Source organism: Sceloporus occidentalis, unplaced genomic scaffold, assembly GCF_023333645.1.
Source record: "Sceloporus occidentalis isolate IW3139 unplaced genomic scaffold, rSceOcc1.0.p SCAF_172, whole genome shotgun sequence".
Taxonomy (NCBI): Eukaryota; Metazoa; Chordata; class Lepidosauria; order Squamata; family Phrynosomatidae; genus Sceloporus; species Sceloporus occidentalis.
Window position 1 is genome coordinate 1,763,322 of NW_028317152.1, and position 21,592 is coordinate 1,784,913.

Consider the following 21,592-nt stretch of genomic DNA (forward strand, 5'->3'; position numbering starts at 1 on the left):
TAGTGGGTGACTAAGCGGGGGCCCAGGAGAGGCAGAAATTTCTTATAATAAGCGGCTGAGAAGCCGTCTGGACCCGGGCTCTTGCCAGAGGGAGAGCTCTTGACAGCGGATTCGACCTTGGACAACGTGATCGGGTCCTCAAGGAGCTTACTGTCGTCTGCGGACAAAACCTTTTGAAGATGCGCAGCCAGGAAGTCAGCGGTGGCACGCTGAACCTCCGAAGGGGGGCCTGGGCTAGGAGGGAGATTGTAAAGAGAGGAGTAATATTTCCGGAAACTCTCAACGATTTTTTGGGAGTGGAAGTGTAGCACAATGGCCATCACGAATCCGGAGCAAGTAGCTCTGAGCCCTTTTCGCCTTCAGCGCCCTAGCTAGCAATTTACCCGGGTTGTCCCCAAATTCGTAAAATTTATGGCGCGTCAGCAAAAAGTTACGCCTAATACGCGTGTCCACCAGGGACGGTAGTCTCGTCCGAAGGGAACTGAGTTGAAGTTGGAGGGACGGAAGGAGCGTCAGTTTACGTCTAGTTTCTAACTGCGCGATTTGTCTGGTGAGGGACAAAATGGAGTCCAAACGTATACGCTTCGCTGCCGCCCCCATTCCGATCAAGTAGCCCCGCAGAACCACCTTATATTCTCCGCGAAGTAGGTAGAAATATGGGAGGACAGAGAGGACACATTATGAGGGTCGTCTAGGAGAGTCTCATTGAGCCTCCAGCTCCATTGCGGCTTAGGAAGCGAGGACAAAGAGAGAGACAGAGACACCGGAGCGTGGTCACTAATGGTGGTCGGTCCAATCTCAGCAGAGCGCAGGAAGGAGAGATGGAAGTGGGAGACAAAAAAGGTATCGGTCCTGGAATAGGTGGTGTGAGGTGACGAAAAAAGGGTATAGACCCTGTCAGTCGGGTGCAGCACCCTCCAAGCATCTATAAGTAGGTTCAATTTAAAATGTTTGAGGACTTTGCGGATCATGGAATACGGGATGTGAGATATGCCAGAGGACGTGTCAGACAGAGGGTCAAAGACCATATTAAAGTCCCCACCCAGGACAGTAATCCCCTCCTGGAAATCCGCCAGCTTGTTAAGTATAGAGATGATAAATCTACCCTGGGACCTGTAAGGAGCGTAAATATTCGCCAATGTTATTTTCTGAGACCCTATGTATCCCTTCACAAACACGCAGCGCCCTTCGTCATCAGACCACTCATCTAAGGGCTGAAACCGGGCTATCTTATGGATTAGGAGGGCTACTCCTTTCGTTTTAGAAGTGGGTGAGCTAGAAAAATAGGAATGAACGAAATTATGCTCCAGGATTCAACGCTCAGCGCCTTGTCGAAAATGAGTCTCCTGAATAAAAGCGATATGGGTTTTAGAGGAGCAGAGGAAGGAGCAGAGTTTGGAACGTTGTTCTGGTTTATTCAAGCCCCTCATGTTAAGAGTAACAAAGCGTAAATAATCAGAAGACATAATGGTGTCTGATGGATAGCTGGAACGAGGGACAGAATCACAACGAATGAATCAGTCCAAAAACAGAAAAAAACAAATAAACCAATAAAACAAATAAGTGTGTAGAGTGTGGTGTGTGAGTCTTAATCAGACTAAAAACAGTCCAATGCAACGACACAGAGTGTCAGGAACGTGTGAGCTGTGGGACTGCAGAGAGTCCCTAGATCACTGTCCCAAGAGGACAGGGGAGCTCAGGGGGGGGGTGGGTAGGCTTGTGAAACAAGGTAAGGGGGAGAGAGTGGAAAGGGGTGAAAGAGCAAATAGAATAGGTGGGAGAGTAGGGAATGAACAGGAAAGCAACTACATCGCCGTCCACCTGAGAAAACAGAAGGCTGCCCACAGTCCCGAAAGGATGGGGAGACAGGGCAAGGAGGTATTGTGTACCCAGAGGGGGACCCCGCGGCGTAACCCCGGAAAGGCGCATTAAAAATAAAGATAAACATATGTACGGAATCATGGCTCCAGGTGTGTGTAGAGTGTGTGCGGTGTAGAGGCAGAGTCAGAAACTGACTTCCTAGAAGAGGCATGTCAGTGAGCACGTAGGCCCTAGGCACAGGACAGGGACCCAGGCTGTATTGTGCATACATGGGTAGACCAACAGGGTAAAAGACCTAGGAACCAGGGCCACCAGCGGTCGTTGGTGTGGCTAATGTATGCGAGATGAAGCGTGTGTGAGAGGGTGCGAGGAGATCAGTATGGGGAACATAATAAAAACCGTGAGAGGCGCAAACTGCATTAAAAACACATATCAAAAAAACAGAACATAATACCCGATCCAAGGTGCACAAGTCCCGGACTATGGAAATGATGAAGAGCGGGCTCGGGCCATCGGAAAGGTGGGTCAAGTCCAGCAGGTAGGTGGCCAGAACCAGGCCAGAAGCACTGACAGCCACTCCGGGAGATGGAACATTTGGACTTCGAGGAAGGTTGAATCAGCCGGTGGTCGGCGCAGTAGAAGGACCTCTTCCTGGTTGGTGTGCGGGATCCAGGAACCAGCCGGGTCGGAAAGAGGTTGTAGAGTCGGCGGAGCAGCTTCCCAGTCCGGGACATCAATGGGTGGCAAGTCCAGCTCCTCCAGGAAGAACTTCAAGTCTCCGGGGTGTCGTAGAGTGGAGGTGTCCCCGTTCCGTCTGGCGATGAGCACAAATGGAAAACCCCACTGGTAGGGGATACCAGCTTCACGGAGTGCTAAAGTGACGGGTCGCAGTACCCTACGCTTCTGGAGGGTAAGTGGAGACAAATCTTGGAAAACAGAGATCTTCTCTCCTTCAAATTCCACGGTTCCTGCCGTACGTCATGCCTTGAGAATCGACTCCTTGACCGTATACTCGTGCAGGCAGCAAACCACGTCTCTTGGTGGGGAAGACGGGGAGCCTCGTGAGCGGAGAGCACGGTGAGCACGGTCGAAATGAATGGGAGAGTCGCCCGGTAGATTAAGCAGCGTGTTGAAAATGGTCTGCAAGGTTGAACGGATTTTCTCCGGCGGTATCGATTCGGCCAAGCCCCGCACCCGGAGGTTGTTTCTTCTGCCCCGATTATCGAGGTCTTCGAAGTTGCCGTCTCAGCTGCTGTAATGAGTCTGTGTGTGTGTGCATGGTGGAGGAGAGGTGGTTGATCCTCTCACATGCAGTCGAGCGGCCTTCCTCCAGCGTCACCACGCGGTCTCCTATCTGTTTCAGGTCATGCTTGATATCCACGAGGTCGGCCTTAACACCATGGAGCGTGTGTTCTAACGAGGAATCAATAACAGCCGCGAGGTCTGCCTTCGTCGGGAGCGACTTGAGGGCCTCCCTCCACGAAGAATCAGAGAAGGGCACTGAAGGTAAGCCTGGTTCTGGATCCGAGAGGCCCGTCTCCGAACAATCGCTGGCCTGACTAGCAGGCGAGGGCGCCATCTTGGCATCCGAGTCCCGCGAATCTTGATCGGGCGTGCCGTGAAAGTAGGACCGCACGGAAGGATTCGATGGCTTATCTCGGGTCCCTAGCGATCTGGGGGTTCCCCCAACGCGATTAGTCTTCCCCGTCGTCGGGATAGAGCGGATCGAAGCGTCAATAAAGGCGGACGGCGAGCAGAGCTAAAGTCTTAAGCGGCCATCTTCATCGAGCGCTAGCTCCACCCCTTTTTTCACATTTATTAACCCCTTCAGTACGTCAAAAAAACGCATCTTAAGAATCTCCTATGGACGTACCGGTACGTCCTGCCCTTCTTGCAGCGGCAGGGACACATCCCTGCTGCTGCAAGGGAGATCAGGCTGTCGTTGCCCCCCTGACAGCTGAAGCCAGCATAAAAAAGATAATAATAAAAAAGAAAAAAACCTTACATCCCATTGCCCTAACACAACATCTACCCAGTATAACCCTCCTGCTCCCGTTCACAACCTCCAAACCCGTTAAGCCATAAGCATAAAAATTCTACAAATAATGTACACCTTATAGTATGTTCCCTATAAGTGCTGGGAAAGTATGGAAAATCTATTATTAGGTATTTCTGAAATCAGGACACCTGAATTGATAAATTTGGAGGGGATTTTCCATCAGTTTACCTAATTTTTTGAGGAGTCAGAGGGAAAATTTATAAAAAATTGATTAGAAGACAACCTCGATTATAAGACCTTGTCTTATAATCGAGCAAATACGGTATATATAATACTACATACATTTTAAAACTCCATATACTGGCTCTTCTTTTCTGGTGCACATAAAGGTGTGGTTATATATTAGATAGAGGTTAAAAACACAGGACAGCTGTCATCATTATCCCAACTCAAAAAGGCAACCAGACATTTTTTTTTTATTTCTTCATCACAATCAATGCTGCTAGGGTAAGTTGACTTCAATTACTGTGTCACTCTGACTACATTGTGCATTGTAATATAACTTTTCTCCTGATACATCAAGGGCCTCCGGGTGACACATTCTTTGAAGAGATTAAGATGAAGATGAAGTAAAGGTTTCTTAAAACTGTAATATACAGTGGAAGTTTAAAATACAATTGCTCTGCATTTGATCCATATAAAACTAACATGTTTGCCCACAACAATATGCATGAATTTCTCCATCATTATTCCAGCAATCAAGACTAGTACCACACATCTGATAGGAAACAGAGAAGCGTTTTTTTTAACAGTGTTTAAGTCTAGAAATATTAAGGTACAAATAACATATTTCAAACATCATGGGCCATATGTATCAAGGTAAAACTGGGCATATAGTGCTTAGTATAGACCAGTCTCAAAAATAACAGTGGAATATGTGAGCTCTACCACATTTTTTTTTAAATATATATTTATGTTTGTCAAAAGTTGACAGGAGGTTGCTGATTACAAATGTTATGTTTGCCAAGTTATGTTTTTAACTTCACCTAATAACCTCTAGGTGTCACAAGTGAGCTGCAAAGTAAAAATAAAGTCAATTGACTCCTCGTACAAAAACATACTATATGGTCGACGAAAGGCAACTTTGTCTGCTCAGAACATACATACATACACATAACAATAAAAACATAATAAAAAGTGCTTTAAAAAAAATACCAGCAATGGAAACAAGATATGGCATGGAACCTAAACTGTGGACATTGTATTGAGTGCTACAGAAACTAAATAAAGGCACTTGTGTCCAGATTTAAATATTTAACAATATGTCACCAGTCTGGACCATGGGAACATTATTCTGGGGAACAGCAGGCTGATTCATTACAGATTAATCTCACAATCGGTTCTTTGAGTATGAAGCCAGTAATTCATCTCACTAGGTTCTCCCATCAAAAAGCATATGTAATGATTTAAAATAATAATTTTAAAAGTTGAGGGTATATCACAGACTCATAACTAAAATTAGATGAAAGAGACAGTAATGATAGCCTTAGAGCAGCTGCTGTGGTTATACTATGCTCTAAAAAAATATATTTTTTAAAATGGATACTGTTTAATATAGTAAGTTTAAAATACTTTGTATTAGATCATTAAAATGTTACCTACGCCTGCCATTTAGTCCTAAGGAAATTAAGAACATGTAGGCCATTTTAATAAATAGCATTCCATTCTCAATGGCTGCAGTACTTTTCATAAATATGGGTTGTTTTCCCCAAACATATTTATACTTTAACGCATGTGGATACAGATGAGGTGTATTCATTAAACTGGGAGTTTTCATCAGAAAGACAGTGTTGATCCTCTATGATACAAAGTTAAAGCAGTAAAATCTGAGAGTTAAAATTGTTCATCTCTCCTGCAAATGCACAGCTTAGTGAATAGACCTCAGAGGCATCAGAGGGACACTAAGAAAATGACCTTGGAGTCTGTTAAGATATTGTCTTTACAGCTCACCTACATACATTTGGCTGCTGGGTGAAATGAATCGAGGTTGTTGGTTTACATCTTGAAAACCCTGAGAGCCAAATAGTGTAGGAGGTGCTGTCAATTGGCCCCTGAGTTCCACAAGGAAGTCTCATATGTTTAAAATTATGTGCAACAGGAAAGCTGCACGTCACTTGTAAAAACGCGCTGCCTTCCTTTACAGATAAATCCTAAACTTAGTATCTATGTATAGCTTAACTTGTCCTGAAAAAAAAAAATATAAAGGTTTTTCTACCAAAGTCTACATTGTGTATAGGATTGACACCTTAATGTAACTACAGTAAACCTCAGAAAATTATCCCAGCCCCTGGCCGGGAAAAAACGTTTCTTGGCCCACATCACTTGAAGGGTTAACCCCAGCAAATTTCCAGTAAAGTATTCATTTTTATAAGGTCTAGGAAAACCTACCAAGATTTTATTTTCAGGTGTAATAATGAAGAAAGCATACATTTAATTCCCTCTGGTTTCAGAAATTGGCAGGTTAACGTAAACCTTACAGCAGAGTTAAGTTTATGTATTTTGGTGAATGTGAGGTTGTTTTTAATGGCACTCTGCAGTTGCCTAAGGACTGCTTTATGTTGATGGAACAAAACTCCCACTTACATAGTAAATAGCATGCTGTTTTGTAGCCACATGCAAATTATGCAGCTACCCACATTTTAGCCATGATGATTTATTTACAACATGAACCTTTGTGACAAATACATATTAACATAAGGCTCTTTAGCTATTTTATACATAGATTAAATATGTTGCCACAACAATTACATCACTGCATCAGATAAATAGTGAATAGCGTTTTTAGTTAACTCAATAGGTGTTCTCACCTATTTGTGCTTAAATGTGAGGTGTACAAAATCCCAATGATTGTATGGCTCCACTACAAAAATGTTATTTTTTTTTTAAATGTAACCCACACAGTAGCATATTTATGTTAGTAAATCAGTTATTAAATTTCTATGGCTAAGGTTCTTACCACACAATCTCCTCTGGCACAAACACTATATGGATCTTTGTAGCTGCATCTGGTGCCATCATGAACCACCTGGTTCATGAAAACCACATCTCCAGTTTCTTTGGACTGGCATATAAGTTCACACTTCTGGGCATCTACAATGGACAATGAGATTGCAATCAAGGAAAATGATTCAGTTACAAGACAGAATGCACTAAACACTATCATAATGTTTCCTCATACATTATCAAACATGTTACACAGTCCTTTCACAGTCTGCAAACTTGAAAGGATAACATTGTCCAAAATGTCTTGGTATGCTGAAGGGGACATGCTTCCACCTTTGTGGGAACAGTTTGGGGAAGGCCATTTTCTATTCCTGCATGCCTTTGCCCCAGTGCACAAACAAAGGTCCATAAAGACATGGTTAGTTGCGATTGGTATGAAAGAACTTGACTGGCCGACGCACAGAGCCTTGTCTTCAACGCCATCGAACACATTTGTGATGAACTGGAACAGCTATTAAAGTCTATGTATTGAATGCAATGTCATAAAAGTCCCTGTTGGTGTAATGGTCAAGTGTCCCAATACTTTTGTCCATAGTGTGACACTTTTTTTCACATAGGCTGCATAGTTTCCGTAAGAAAGTGTTATCAAGCAGTGATTTTTCCTCATATGGGAATGTCGTCTCTGGGATATATACACCAAGGAATTAAATTACTAGTTCACTCAAAAAGGTTCTTTGTCTGTAAATGTAGACTAATGAATGATATATAAAGAAGGGATTTTTTCATCTGAGATAACACTGCACTCTTTGAGGCGTACACACGAGTCATTCCAACTTGCGTGTCAAGAGCCTTTTAAAACATGCCATGCTAAGGTGCAATATGAGACTGAGACTTAAGTAGCAGGTCACCCATTTCCTGGTGTTTTAGTGTGTCTGGACTTGCTATTTTACTAAGTATATGTATGTTGTGTCTGTTCACACTACAATGCTACAACCTTGTGTCAGTCAAGCATAATTAAAACAGATATCAAATATCTCTCTGCTTCTTTTATAATGCTGCAGTGTGTAACTATACAAAGCAACAGGCTCATTTTCTGAGTACTTTACAGAGAATGTCAGCTTCCCAAAACCTTTAATGGGGTCATTCATCTTGTCCTGGTTTTTATAACTATTATTCCCCATTCATTTATTGGACCCAATAAAAAGGACACAAAAGTATGGACAGGTGAGTGAAAAATTAAGAAACATCAGAAGCAAAAGAAACAGAGAAGCACAAGGCAGCGTTTTGCAGTATTAATACCTTGCAACATATTTCATTCAAATTAGGGGATATTTATAAATGAACCTATTCATGGAACAAAAGTTACATAAGAGCACCAAAGTGTATTATCTGGCTGCCTTTACCAACAGTGTTAAGGTCATAATAGCACTATGCTTGTTATGTAGCTATTTAATCTATCCATTGCAATCATTGATAATTTTAACAGCCGCTGGACACTTACCATCTTGATGCTCATATGGAAGCCACGTGTGTTTGGCATTCTGATGTGTGTAATATGAGTTGCGTTGCGAGCACTGCTGTGCACGGAAGTCTTCATACGGTCCTTTGCATTCTTCATTATTGCATATCTGATATTCATAGGTGGCACCTGGGCAATCACGGCCTCCATAAGCTGGTCTACAGGGCACAATGAACAGAGTGAACGGGTCAATAAGCTGTCTTCCTATCACTGCAAGATACAATGTAGCAGGGGTGAAAAATTACTGTGATTCTTCCTCGGTCCATGATTTAGCCAATAATTAACTGGGCCACAGTTTCTGCTCTTCCCTGTGCATCAGAAATGTATTGAAAACACCCGAGATGCTGCAAGCGATTTTAAAAAGAGCCCTTCCTAGAAGTTGGGTTGCTACACTGCACAACTTCAGAAATCCAAATTGTGCACAGACTTCCAAATTAAAAATGAGTAAAACTACTTGTTTTCCGACAAGGACGCATAGGATTCCTGGCCTATTTGCAGCCTTCGAAGGCTGGAGTTGGGCAGCCCTGCCAAACAACCTAGTTAAGTCACAATTGCCTACACCATGATACATTTATACTGCATTCAGTAAGCTATACCTTCCCTAAGACATAATATGAGATGCGTACAAAGTGATGCCATTTCCAACACTAAACATTATCTGCTGTACAAATAGTATTTTTTGGGGTACATATCATATATTTTTTCCGGCAACAGCATTATTGTTTACCCCGCCATCCACCTTCTCATGCTAACATATTTATGCAGATTGATAAATCAGTGTCCGATTCTGGGAGGCTCACACAGAGTTCAAATGTTTGTTTTAAAGTGTAATCTAAAGTAGCCCCACAATCTGTCTAAAACAACACTCAAGCATAAAAAGAAAAATGCAAAGATTTTACTAATTAAAAACGCTGGCTAACTGGCCCTGGCTAAGAAGAAGCTGCTCAGTGGCAGCTGTTGGTCCTAAGCAATACCAACATTTGCCTTCAAGATACTCAAGTTTCTTCAAAATGTATTGCTTTGCTAGATGCCTTGTGCCAAGTCTGTGTTTATATAATACTAAAATATAGTGGGGGAAGAACAAAATGAGCATACAGATGTGGCTATGCAAAAAAAAAAAAGAACCACCAGAAGCATAACATATGTTTACACTTCTAAAAGTCAGTATTTTAAGTTTTACGCACAAGTATTGTTAAAAAAAAACCAACCAAACATATTAGCCCAAAAGAAGCACACAAGGTGTAAATCTAGTCAGTTTAATCCCTGGGGATATAAATATATTCAGTGCTACTGTGTTCATCTATGACATTATATCCCACCTTTTTCTCTGTAACTTGTGTTTTTTATACCCCAATGTATTTGCCTTAGTTTGGTAATTCTAGTTTTTCCATACCCTTTGAATGTATGAACTGTAAGAAGCATTGTGTAAATTGTTGCCACTATACAAATAAAAGATAATAATAATACTGGCCCTGCTATATTTTTTTAGTTTTGTCCAAACTAACTGCATAAGGACCTGGATTAGAATTGATCTCCCATCCCATGGGTACCGTGACTATGGAAAAACGTTTTTACAACTTACGCTGCCTTTCCACTGAATTCATGAATTTATACAGAAGGAACAAATCATACCGCAGCCATAAGTTAGTACAACATCTATCATATATGAAACATTTGTGTTGTCCTACAGTAATTAAAATACTAATTCAGTTACCATTGTCAATCCCCACTAGTTTATTAAAGCTTTTAACTGATGAACAGGGATTTATTCATCAAGAGCAGTCACTAACATTTTTAAAGGACCAACTTAGCCATATGTGTACACTGTGCTTTTTGGTTATTTGTTTAGCCCATGGCAACTTGGCTGCTACAAGTTTCATGTGAGATGCAGATAACAGAACACAGGGAATTCTCTGAGAATCTAAAAGACATCATCTCTGTTGTGGTTTTAAAATAGTAAGTCGAATTTTAACAGAAACTAGCATTGCAATTATTGATCTTTACTACACTTATGCTTAGAGAAACTGTTTTTAAAATCATTTATTTAGATGTAAACAAAACCAAAGGCAAAAACAAAAAAATCAACTCTACTGTGTCAATCAATAATTTCTTTCAGAGATGTGACATCATGGATTATAGATCTTGAGTTTGGAGTACTGGTCTGGACTCCCAGTCTATAATGTGCTCTCAGGATGAATGAACACATCTGTTAAGAAATATTTCTTTGAATGTACCTTCACCAAAATAAAACTAGAAGGAAGTCTGGTTCACTTAAACTAAGAAATGGAGGAGGCACATCAGTACATTTAAAATCTCAAAGGTCTGGAAGTTTGCATAATATGTAAAAAGTAGTGCCAGTGTACTTTCCATTGTTTCTACCCTAATAGTACCAACAGCAACCCTAACAATATTAGTTTACCCTGTTTGTCCTTTCCTGTATAACAGGAGCACTTAAAAATGTGTATGTACATAATGTGGGCGATGGTTTATGTTTGTGGTTAGATTCTACTACAAAATAAAGAGGTCAATGCTAGTTCAATCTTATGATGTAATTTAAGAAAAATAACAAGTATCTACGCGCAAAAGTGTTTCAATCAATGCATCAAATTACTGTGCTATTTTTTGTTTTTATTACTTGTATGCCGTGTGCCGGCATGTCATGCTGAGCGCCGAAATATGACATCATATTTCGGCGCTCAGCAGTGAAGCAGCGGCAGAGCAGGAAGACGGAATGCATTAATGAATGTGTAAATTTGTGTGAATGAGAGACAGAATAAATGATTGTGTGAATTAATTATGTGAATGAAAGTGTGAATTAGTGAGTGACTGTTAAAGTGTTTGTGTGTATGATAGATGTATAATTGATGTAGAGCAGGATATTTGAGCCTTGGGGACCAAGATGACACAGGCAGGGTGTTTGGGGACAAAGATGGTAAATCCTATGTCTGTAATCTGGGTGCTGGTCAGGTTCTATGCGGGCAGTGTGGATGCCAGAGCTGGCTTTGGGTTGTGCAACCTATCATCTATGCCTGTAGTTTTATCTCTTGCTATGTTTCCATACATAATTATTGTATACCTGCAAATACGGGATTTGTATGTCTGATTCTATGCCTCTAGTGCTGAGTGCAATAATAATAACAATATATATATATATATATATATATATATATATATATATATATATATATATATATATGATTGCTAACAGCAATCACACTCCTATCATGCCAAGTCAGCAAGTACATGCTGGAATCTGGGTATGCCTGGGATCTGGGCATGATAGTGATAGTGTGATTTCTGTTAACAATCATATATATATTTATATATATATATATATTAATATTGTTATTGAATTTTTTTGCTGTGTTACTTACTTTTTAATAAAAGTGTGAGGTTTTTTTTATGGTGGGGGGTCATATTTGGTTTTGGACAGGTAAATGCTGGATTTTCAGTTTCAGTCCAGAATTTTCGTTTCGGTGCATCCCTAAGCCAGACAATGAAGTGGTAGGCCTACACAACATCAATGTTTGGGTTAGTATATAGTGATAGGAGTTATGCTGCACTATTATCAGTGTCTGGCTTAATGTATAGTGATAGGGATTACGCTGTACCACCGTCAATGTCTGCCTCAGTATATAGTGATAGGTGTAATGCTGTACCACCGTCAATGTCTGCCTCAGTATATAATGATAACAGTAATGCTGTACCACCTTCAATGTCTGCGCCAGTATATAATGATAGAAGCTATGCAGTTTTAAAGTGTTTGTGTGTGGGGGTGCCACATACAGGATCCGCCCCGGGTGCCAAATACTCTAGGTACGCCCCTGCCTAGATGTTGTTTAATCTATGTTAAATTTATATAAAATATCACAATTATAGGAGTTTGATGATTATAATTTTATCTGTGTTCTAACTTCAGTCAATGCTGTACTGGCCTTTAAAAAAAAATAATCTTGAAACGAGATACAAATCTTGAGTACAAACAGATGACTTAAAATATTTTTATGATGTACACAGTTGCTATTGGTGGTAAAAATCTTGTATCAAGTTTTCTAGGCTGGGGGAAAATGAAGAAGGGCAGATGTATTGGGTGAATTATTTTGTCACTGTTGCTAAAAGATTAAGAGTTGTTTTAAGCAAAGACCAGGCATACAGAACCAGAGAAAGCAAGAGAACAAGGTATGGACACGAAGGATGACACATGAAATTAATTTAAGTGATCAAAAGGGGGAATGGAATCATTAGATATTTACCACTGTTTTCCAAAAACATCCTTATTGAAATGTAGACTGGATTATGCCTCTATCTATAATGTTAATCTTTTTCAACTTTCAACAGAGTTGTTTTATAACTTCAATAAGTAGTTTGAAAAGTATCTAATCTAGATGGTGGAATGTATGAATGCAAGCAAAATTATTATCTCGGATGAGAATACTGATCTCTTGCTTGAATTCATGAGCTCCATGTACCCACTGAAATGCTGTTATTTTCTCTTCTTCAGCCATTTCCTATTCTGTCTACTCCGCAGGTTAGTTTCTGTTAGTAATTTTCCCTGTGCAATTCCCGGAGCAGGCTCTTTCATGGGACCCAGGCAGCACTTTCACAGGGGCAGCAATTTGTTGCCCAAAGGCATCGAAGTTATGTAACATCAGTGTGTACGAGCTGTATTAAGCTCCTTACTTACTCTCCATAGTAAGTGAGCTGCATGTGATTCTGTGTGTCTGTGTGTGTATGTGTTTGCTGGTGTGTCTGGGTATGTGAGTGTGTGTCTGGGTATGTTAGTGTGTGTATGTGCATGTGTATGTGTGTGTGGGTATGTTAGTGTGGGTATCAGTGTATTTGTTTATGCTAGTGTGTATGACACTTCATGATAAGATTAACTTTACTTTTATTTATTATGATATAGCATAATAGATGTAGGCGTGGTTTGGAGGGCATGGTTTTGGTGTGGGGGTAGCATTTAATCCTTGGACCAAGGCAGCACAATGTCTTGGGCTGAAAGTGTCTCCTGCATAGCTTCTGTCTCAAATTAATACCCATATAATGTTTAGTTTTTCATCACCCATGAAGCCACTTTAGTGTCAGGCCTTCTTTGTACCTTGGGCTATCATCACTATATTTATATATATATACCACAAGTACCTGTGGAAGTGGACACAACCTGAGGGAAGATCACACTCCAGAGAGTCAGGCAAAGTGTTTAGTTAGTAAAAGGAACTACTCTGGCATGCTAAACAGTAGGGCTGCAACTAACGATTATTTTAATAATCGATTAGTTGGCCGATTATTTTTTCGATTAATCGGATAAAAAATGTAAAAAAATTTTCAATTTAAAATAATGTAATAAAAAACGTACAATTTACACTTTCATCTCTTTATCACAATGGCCTCTCTCTATTCACCTTCTTATTTTACTGACATAATAATAAAAGCTACAAGAACCCAAACACAGTGTTTCTCAAACTAGGTTTTAATACAAAGTTATTAGTAAATATTAATTCATATGTTAACTATTTTTCATATTTAATAAAAACTATGAGAAAAAAGCCTTGTTTAAATTTTTTTTACCAAACTGCCCCTGGTTATGCACATCTGACCCCCAGCTTGCCACTCTGCCCGCATATATGCCTTATACCTCTTATATGCCAGTGATATGCAACTGAGCCCCCTGATATACCTTTTACCCCCAGATATGTTTTATGCCCCCTGATATGCCTAATATCGATATGCCTTATACCCCCTATATGCCACTGAGCCCCCTGATATACCTTTTACCCCCAGATATGCCTAATATCGATATGCCTTATACCCCCTATATGCCCTGAGATTCATAATACCCCCCATACACCACTCTGGCTCCTCCCATACTCCACTCTGTCTCCTCCCCCTCCCATACACCACTCTGGCTCCTCCCCCTCCCATACACCACTCTGGCTCCTGCCCCTCCCATACACCACTCTAGCTCCCCCCCTCCCATACACCACTCTGCCTCCTCCCCCTCCCATACATCACTTTGGCTCCTCCCCCTCCCATACTCCACTCTGCCTCCTCCCATACTCCACTCTGCCTCCTCCCATACATCACTTTGGCTCCTCCCCCTCCCATACTCCACTCTGCCTCCTCCCCCCTCCCATACTCCACTCTGCCTCCTCCCCCCTCCCATACTCCACACTGAGCCCCCTGATATACCTTTTACCCCCAGATATGCCTAATATCGATATGCCTTATACCCCCTATATGCCCTGAAATTCATAATACCCCCCATACACCACTATAACTCACCCATACACCACTCTGGCTCCTCCCCCCTCCCATACTCAACTCTGGCTTCTCCCCCTTCCCATACACCACTCTGGCTCCTCCCCCCTCCCATACACCACTCTGGCTCCTGCCCCTCCCATACACCACTCTAGCTCCCCCCCTCCCATACACCACTCTGCCTCCTCCCCTTCCCATACATCAATTTGGCTCCTCCCCCTCTCATACACCACTCTGCCTCCTCCCCCTCCCATACATCACTTTGCCTCCTCCCCCTCCCATATACCACTTTGCCCCCTCCCATACTCCACTCTGCCTCCTCCCATACATCACTTTGGCTCCTCCCCCTCCCATACTCTACTCTGCCTCCTCCCCCCTCCCATACTCCACTCTGCCTCCTCCCCCCTCCCATACTCCACTCTGCCTCCTCCCCCCTCCCATACTCAACTCTGCCTCCTGTCAGCCACGGAGGTTCACAAGACACCAGGGAGCCGGGTAGAGAGGCAGAGTGTGACGTATGAGAGGGGGAGGAGCCAGAGTGGTGTATGGGAGGGTGGCTCCCATACACCCCTCTGACTCCACCCCCCTTCCCATACATCGCTCTGCCTCTCTACCCGGCTCTGTTACTGACAGGAACTTTCACTGCAGCTTCATAGAAGCCTCAGCGTAAGTGAAGGTGAGTAACGGAGGCTGTCTGTGCGATGCAGACCCCCACCGGCTGACAGAGAGGATGCGCACAGACAGCCTCCGTTACTGCCCTTCACTTACGCTGAGGCTTCTATGAAGTCAGTAACGAAGCCGGGTAGAGAGGCAGAGTGATGTATGGGAGGGGGGAGGAGTCAGAGGGGTGTATGGGAGGGGGAGAGAGACGGAAGTGAGAGACCGGCCGACAGTGAGGGGAATCCAGGTCCCCTGCAGCGTTGCGGGGGATCTGGATTCTAGTGTTATAATCTGATCTCTGTTTGAGGTCGGATTATAATTTTTATAATCGATAAAAATCGATTCGATTAATCGATAATGACAATCGTTGACAACGATTTTCATTATCGATTATTATCGATTAGTTGTTTCAGCCCTACTAAACAGATCTGTATTTTTATTAATCCCCCCAAAAATTCAAAACACATAAAATCACAATTATCGGAACAGAAAAAGTGTGAAAAAAAGAAAAAGAAAATATATATATATATATATATATATATATATATAGGTGTCAATTGACCATTAACCTTAGAACATCTAATTATTTTAGTGTGTGGCAGAGGTGTCTATAGAAGGTATAAAATAAAGTTGGCACATAACTCACGGTGGGTTATTACACTGTCTGCTACGGGACCGCACACCTCCTCCACAAGTCCGGGAACATGTCCCAAATCTGGACCATGAGCTCCAACCTCCATCCTGGCTGTAGGATTGCTCTGGAGTCTTCCAAATACAGTGGCCTTTAAAACACCACTACAAAATAACACAGAGAGAGAAAGCAATGCTAGTGAAAATATCTTGAAAGATTTATATATACGCACTATACAGTAGTGGTGAGCATCTGATTATTTGATCAAAAGTAGACAACCAGGGATCAGAAATCACACTTTTAAAAAAAAAATTCTAGCAGATAACATTGACTGTCACAGTCCCGGGTCCCAGCCGGCACAGGCAAGTTATTGCCCGTACGCGGCAAACTCCGGGCTGCATCCTCAGGTCCTGGCAGACACAGGCAGGCTGATGCCTGTGAACGCCGGGCTTCGGGGTCGGGCGTCACTGCCTCGGGTCCCGGCAGACACAGGCAAGCTGTTGCCTGTGAACGCCGGGCTCCGGGGTCGCCTGTCACAGACTCGGATCCCGGCAGACACAGGCAAGCTGATGCCTGTGAACGCCGGGCTCCGGAGTCGAGTGTCACAGACCCGGATCCCGGCAGACACAGGCAAGCTGATGCCTGTGAACCACCGAGCTCTGGGACGTATAGGGCTTTCTCCGGGGGTCATTCTACCACGCTGCAGCAGCCTACCTGCAGCAGTGGAGACCCCCGGAGTCAGAGACTTACCCGATCTCGGATGCTTCCTTGCGGCGCTAACAGGAGCGTTTCAGCGGTGACGTCATCCTGGGGCGGGGTTAGGTTCTGGCGCCAGATTTAAAAGTCAGGAAGTGCTGTAGCCAGTTACCCTTTTGTGGTCTTTGCGTTCAGTTGTGTTTCAAGTTGCTTCCAGTTATTTTTGACCCTTTGCTTGCCTGAGATCTCTTTGCCTGCCGATTTTGTACTGTTGCCTTGCTGATCCTATTGCTGTACCTTGCTTGTCTGACTACCCTCTCTGGATCTCGACCACGGCGTGCCTGACTACCCTCTCTGGATCTCGTACACGGCTTGCCTGACTACCCTCTCTGGATCTCGACCATGGCTTGCCTGTCTACCCTCTCTGGATCTCGACCACGGCTTGTATAGTTCCTGTGTCCGTGTCCTGACTCGGCTATCCTGTCTTTGCTAAGCCTTTCACCTTGTACTGCCAACTCCGTTCCTACTACCTATACCTACCTTATCTGGCCTCCTTGCTGTTGGGATCATCTAAATCCTGGGGTGCTGCTGCCAGGGGCTCCTCCTTTGGTTGTCGTATTCCAGGTGGAATAACTTCCGCGGTGAGTGCCAGTGTAAGGGGGGTCGTGACATTGACAAATTGAGTCAAGTCATGTTTTACCGTATTTTCTCGATTATAAGACGACCCTGATTATAAGACGACCCCCCAAAATCTGAATATTAATTTATGAAAAAAAGAAAAAGCCTGAATATAAGACGACCCTATAGGAAAAAAGTTTTATCAGTAAATGTTAATTCATGTAAACTATGTGAACAATTGTTTGTTAATAAAAGCTATGATTGAGAAAAATATTTTGTTTTTATTTCCTTTTTTTTCAACCTGCCCCCCCAGTTATGCACATCTGCCCCCAGGCTTGCCACTCTGCCCCAGAAATGCCTTGTACCCCCTATATGCCACTGTGCCCCATGATATGCCTTTTAACCCCCTATGTGCCACTCTGCCTCCAGAATTGCCTTATACCCCTATATGCCACTCTGGCATTTAGGGGGTTAAAAGGCATATTATGTGGATGAGAGGCATATAGGGAGGTAGAAAGCGTTTCAGGAGGCAGAGTGGCGTATAGAGGGTTAAAAGGCATTTCTGGAGGCAGTGTGGCATTAAGGGGGTTAAAAGGCATTTCACAGAACACTCTGCCTCCAGAAATGCCTTATGCCCCCCATTTAACACTCCCTCCCCCTCCCTCCTCCAAACTTACCGGTGCTTCTGAGTCCCCCGGTGCTTAGTCCCGGCAGCGTGTAGAGCTCCACACGCTTGAGCAGAAGTTGTCTACGTGAATCGCGTAGAGCTCTACACGCTGCCCGGACTAAGCACCGGGGACTCAGAAGCACCGGTAAATTGGGGGGGGGGGGCATAACACAGGAGGATCCAGGTCCCCTGCATCGCTGCGGGGGATCTGGATCTTAGTCTCATAGTCAGACCTATTTGAGGTCTGATTATAAGACGACCCCGATCACCGTATTTGCTCGATTATAAGACGAGGCATTTGCTCTGGAAAAAACCTCGTCTTATAATCGAGCAAATACGGTGATTATTTTATACAGTTTGTACAAGTGGTGAATCTATTTGTTGCCCACAACTCAACCGGAATAGATGTTTAAATTGGACCTGACATCGTTTCAAAGTTTGTAATCAAATAATAATCTGACTGCAAATATGAAATAATTTACCTTTCCTGGAGAGCATTCAGTCCCGTCGAGTGGGGGGCCCTTCTTAGTTTTGCAGAAATAAGGATTATCTGGATGGCTGCACCACAGCTGTTTACAGGGGTCAAATGTTCTAAACTGTGGGAAGGAAAACACCTGGAATGGTTCTGTTTGCATACACAAAATTCCTATGATAATCCTCTATATGGGAACTAATTTATTATTAAAAAAATAAATATGGATATCACTTGAATATATGTCATGTATTTAGTAAATTAAGTAAACTGTTGCAATACACACCTGTGAAAATTTCACACACGTATTTATGTATATATACATATAGTATTATTATAATATACACACATTCTATAACTGTGAGCTTCTCTTCCTTCTATCTCCACAGATCTCTTTATCTCTCTTTGTTTTTTTACCATTTATTCTTTCCTCTCTCTCTTACTCCTTCTCTCCCATCATATTCTTCTTCTTCCCTCAGCTCTTACCTACCCTTGTTTCACATAACCTCTCCCTTCATTACTTGCCCTTTCCTCCCCTGGCTCCCCTACCTGCATCTTTCCTGATCGACCGTATTGGCTCGATTATAGGCTGCACCCGATTATAGGCCGCACCCTTAAAGTTTGGTGCTATTTCAAATAAAAAAATATTTTTTAAGAAAAAAATACACAGTGGAATGGTAAAACAGAATTTTACCTAATAAGCAGGAATACGTGTATTGTAACAGTTTTGGTATCTATTATGCAGCTATTCAACATATGTTATATATAAACAGAAGTTTGGAAAACCAATGTTATCTACTTATAGATATTCCCCTCTGATATGCTACTCTGCTTTATGCCCCATAGAAATACCACTTGCCCCCCCTAGAAAAACCACTCTGCCCCCCAGATATGCCACTCCCCCCAGACTTATCAATGCACCTCCAGACTCCCTGTTTAGTGTCTAGCGGGGCCAGCCGGTGGACGTCTGCACGGGCGTGACATAACCTTCCGGTGGTCCACCATAGAAGCACTGGCAGCAGAGGTTATCTGCTCGCATCGCACAGATGTTCACCGGCTGCCAGAGTGAACGTCTGCATGTGGACAACCTCCACTGCAGCACTTCCGCCGGGGCTTCTATGGTGGAGCACCGGAATGTTATGTGACGCAGGTGCTCCGTCATAGAAGCACAGGCGGAAGTGCCGGCATACGCACATCGCGCAGATGTACGCCGGCTGCCAGAGAGGAGGATCCAAGTCCCCTGCAGCGCTAAATGAAATGAAAAAGAAAAAACACCCGCCCGGCGCCCATAACTGCATATAATCCCTGCTCTAAACCCTGATTATAGGTCGCACCCCACATAGATTTAACTATGTATTATGCAGTAGAAACTAACCAGACTCTGTCTTTTATAATTTATAGCTAGGTTGGTGAGGTGGGAGTTTTCGGCTCACTTAAACTCACAGTTTTTTTTATATATATATATATATATATATATATATATATATATATATAGTATATAAAATAAGGTCACATCCATAACCCAATGGATATTTACTTACGGCAGTGCACATCTTGTAGCCCACTCCAAAATCAAATCTGCATTGCTCATCCATGGAGTAGTTGATTCCTGGAAGCTCAGGGAGTTTGGGCCAATTGTGCTCAAATGGATCATCAAGAAGACAATCATAAGAACTATATCAACACAGAAGAGAGGATGCTGCGATACTGACACATAACAGGAGGAAATAATCATATAACATTGCAACAAATACAATTTCAATTAATAAGTACTTGCAGTTCTTTGGTAATGTTGCATTTACCTCTACAGGATACATAGTCAACAGATGCCATAAGCATTTGATTAATATTAAACTTATGGTATCACCAAGCAATAGGGCATAGAGCAGTACAGGTTACAGATAACACAAACTTCAAGTTAACTGAATAAAATAAATGTTACATCCATATTTGTATATACATGTATTCATTTGACATTACCCAAATACTTAACATGTGGATGGTGAGCATAAAGGTAGAGGTTCTTAAGTCTCCATTATCCAGGGACAAAAGGATTCCAGCAAGTGATTGTGGTGAAAAACATGACCATATTACAGAAAAGCTATGTCTAGACATTCATTGTGGTTTATGACTCAACTAGAATGCACAGGTTGTAAAGGTTTAGGGATGACTATTTATAATAAACACAGAATTAAACTGAAATCACATCTCTCCTGACAACTCTCATTTCAGTGAATAATCCCCATTTGTAGGTGATATCATTTAATTGTTTCTAGCTCTAGATTTGAGTAGTTTTCTGGTCTGGTCATAGGGGAACTGGGCTATAACTTACTGAAATGCACATGGGTGGATTTTTGCTTCTCAACCCCTTGATTTGTGACCACAGCAGAATTGTTCATGTAGGGCCATTTGGTTGGAAAGGAGTTAACCCATTGGGCATGAAAGACCAACGGAAGCAGAGAGACTTAATACATATGAAGCAATAAAATGTAAAGAGCAATAGTATTAAATTAGCAGAAATAAAGGTTTATCTATGTGTGCCCAATCTGAAAGTTGTAGTTCTGGTGGATGATGAGGGGAAGGGAAAGATACTATATCTCCATTTTCGAAGATGCACAGGATTTTGTGTTTTCTAACAGATGTTTGGAAAATTGGCAGACTCATAGAAGAACAGGGAGTCCAGTAAGTTGTGTTGCTCAATATCATGTAACTTCATCAGTGTGTTAACACGGACAAATCAAATTAAATACAACAACTCTTGTTAACATCAACCACATACTGTATGTATCTGTTAAGTTCCTGTTTACTGCATCTTGACCAATGATAGCGGTGGAATGCAGCTTGGACCAGTGGTGCCATAATGCTCCCCATGCTGGTTTCATCAGCACAGCGATTACCTTGCCCATCATGTTCCATACCTAACCTGGGACAAAAATACATACATGATCTGTAGTTAATGCACTGCTTACTAGAGGTAGATGATTATTCAGTGGTTAGGCATATTAACTTAACAAGCATTAGTGGTGAAACACACAGAAACTGACTTTTCCACCACATTTTCACCAGTTAAGAGATTACTAAAACAGGAACAAAGTAAAACTTTAGATTCATAGAATATAGTTGCATAAATTATAATGCTTCTCCTCCACAGCATTTTTGTTGTTATATATAGCATTGTGAATTTGAAAAATAATACAGTTGTTTTAAAAAAACCTGATATAGGAGGCGTGGTCTGGCTGCCTAACCGC

General features: G+C 42.3%; 1 protein-coding gene across 1 annotated transcript in view; it reads right to left on the reverse strand.

The window, feature by feature from the left end:
- Positions 1-21,592, reverse strand: part of LOC149279314 (A disintegrin and metalloproteinase with thrombospondin motifs 14-like) — a 139,633-nt gene that overhangs the window by 34,115 nt on the left and 83,926 nt on the right. The window contains exons 8-13 of the mRNA XM_089501334.1: positions 21,124-21,267; positions 19,886-20,018; positions 18,355-18,468; positions 15,907-16,055; positions 8,325-8,500; positions 6,837-6,970 (exon numbers count right to left, since the gene is read on the reverse strand). Of these exons, the coding sequence (XP_089357460.1) occupies positions 6,837-6,970; positions 8,325-8,500; positions 15,907-16,055; positions 18,355-18,468; positions 19,886-20,018; positions 21,124-21,267 (850 nt within the window). The remainder of the gene's footprint in view (positions 1-6,836; positions 6,971-8,324; positions 8,501-15,906; positions 16,056-18,354; positions 18,469-19,885; positions 20,019-21,123; positions 21,268-21,592) is intronic.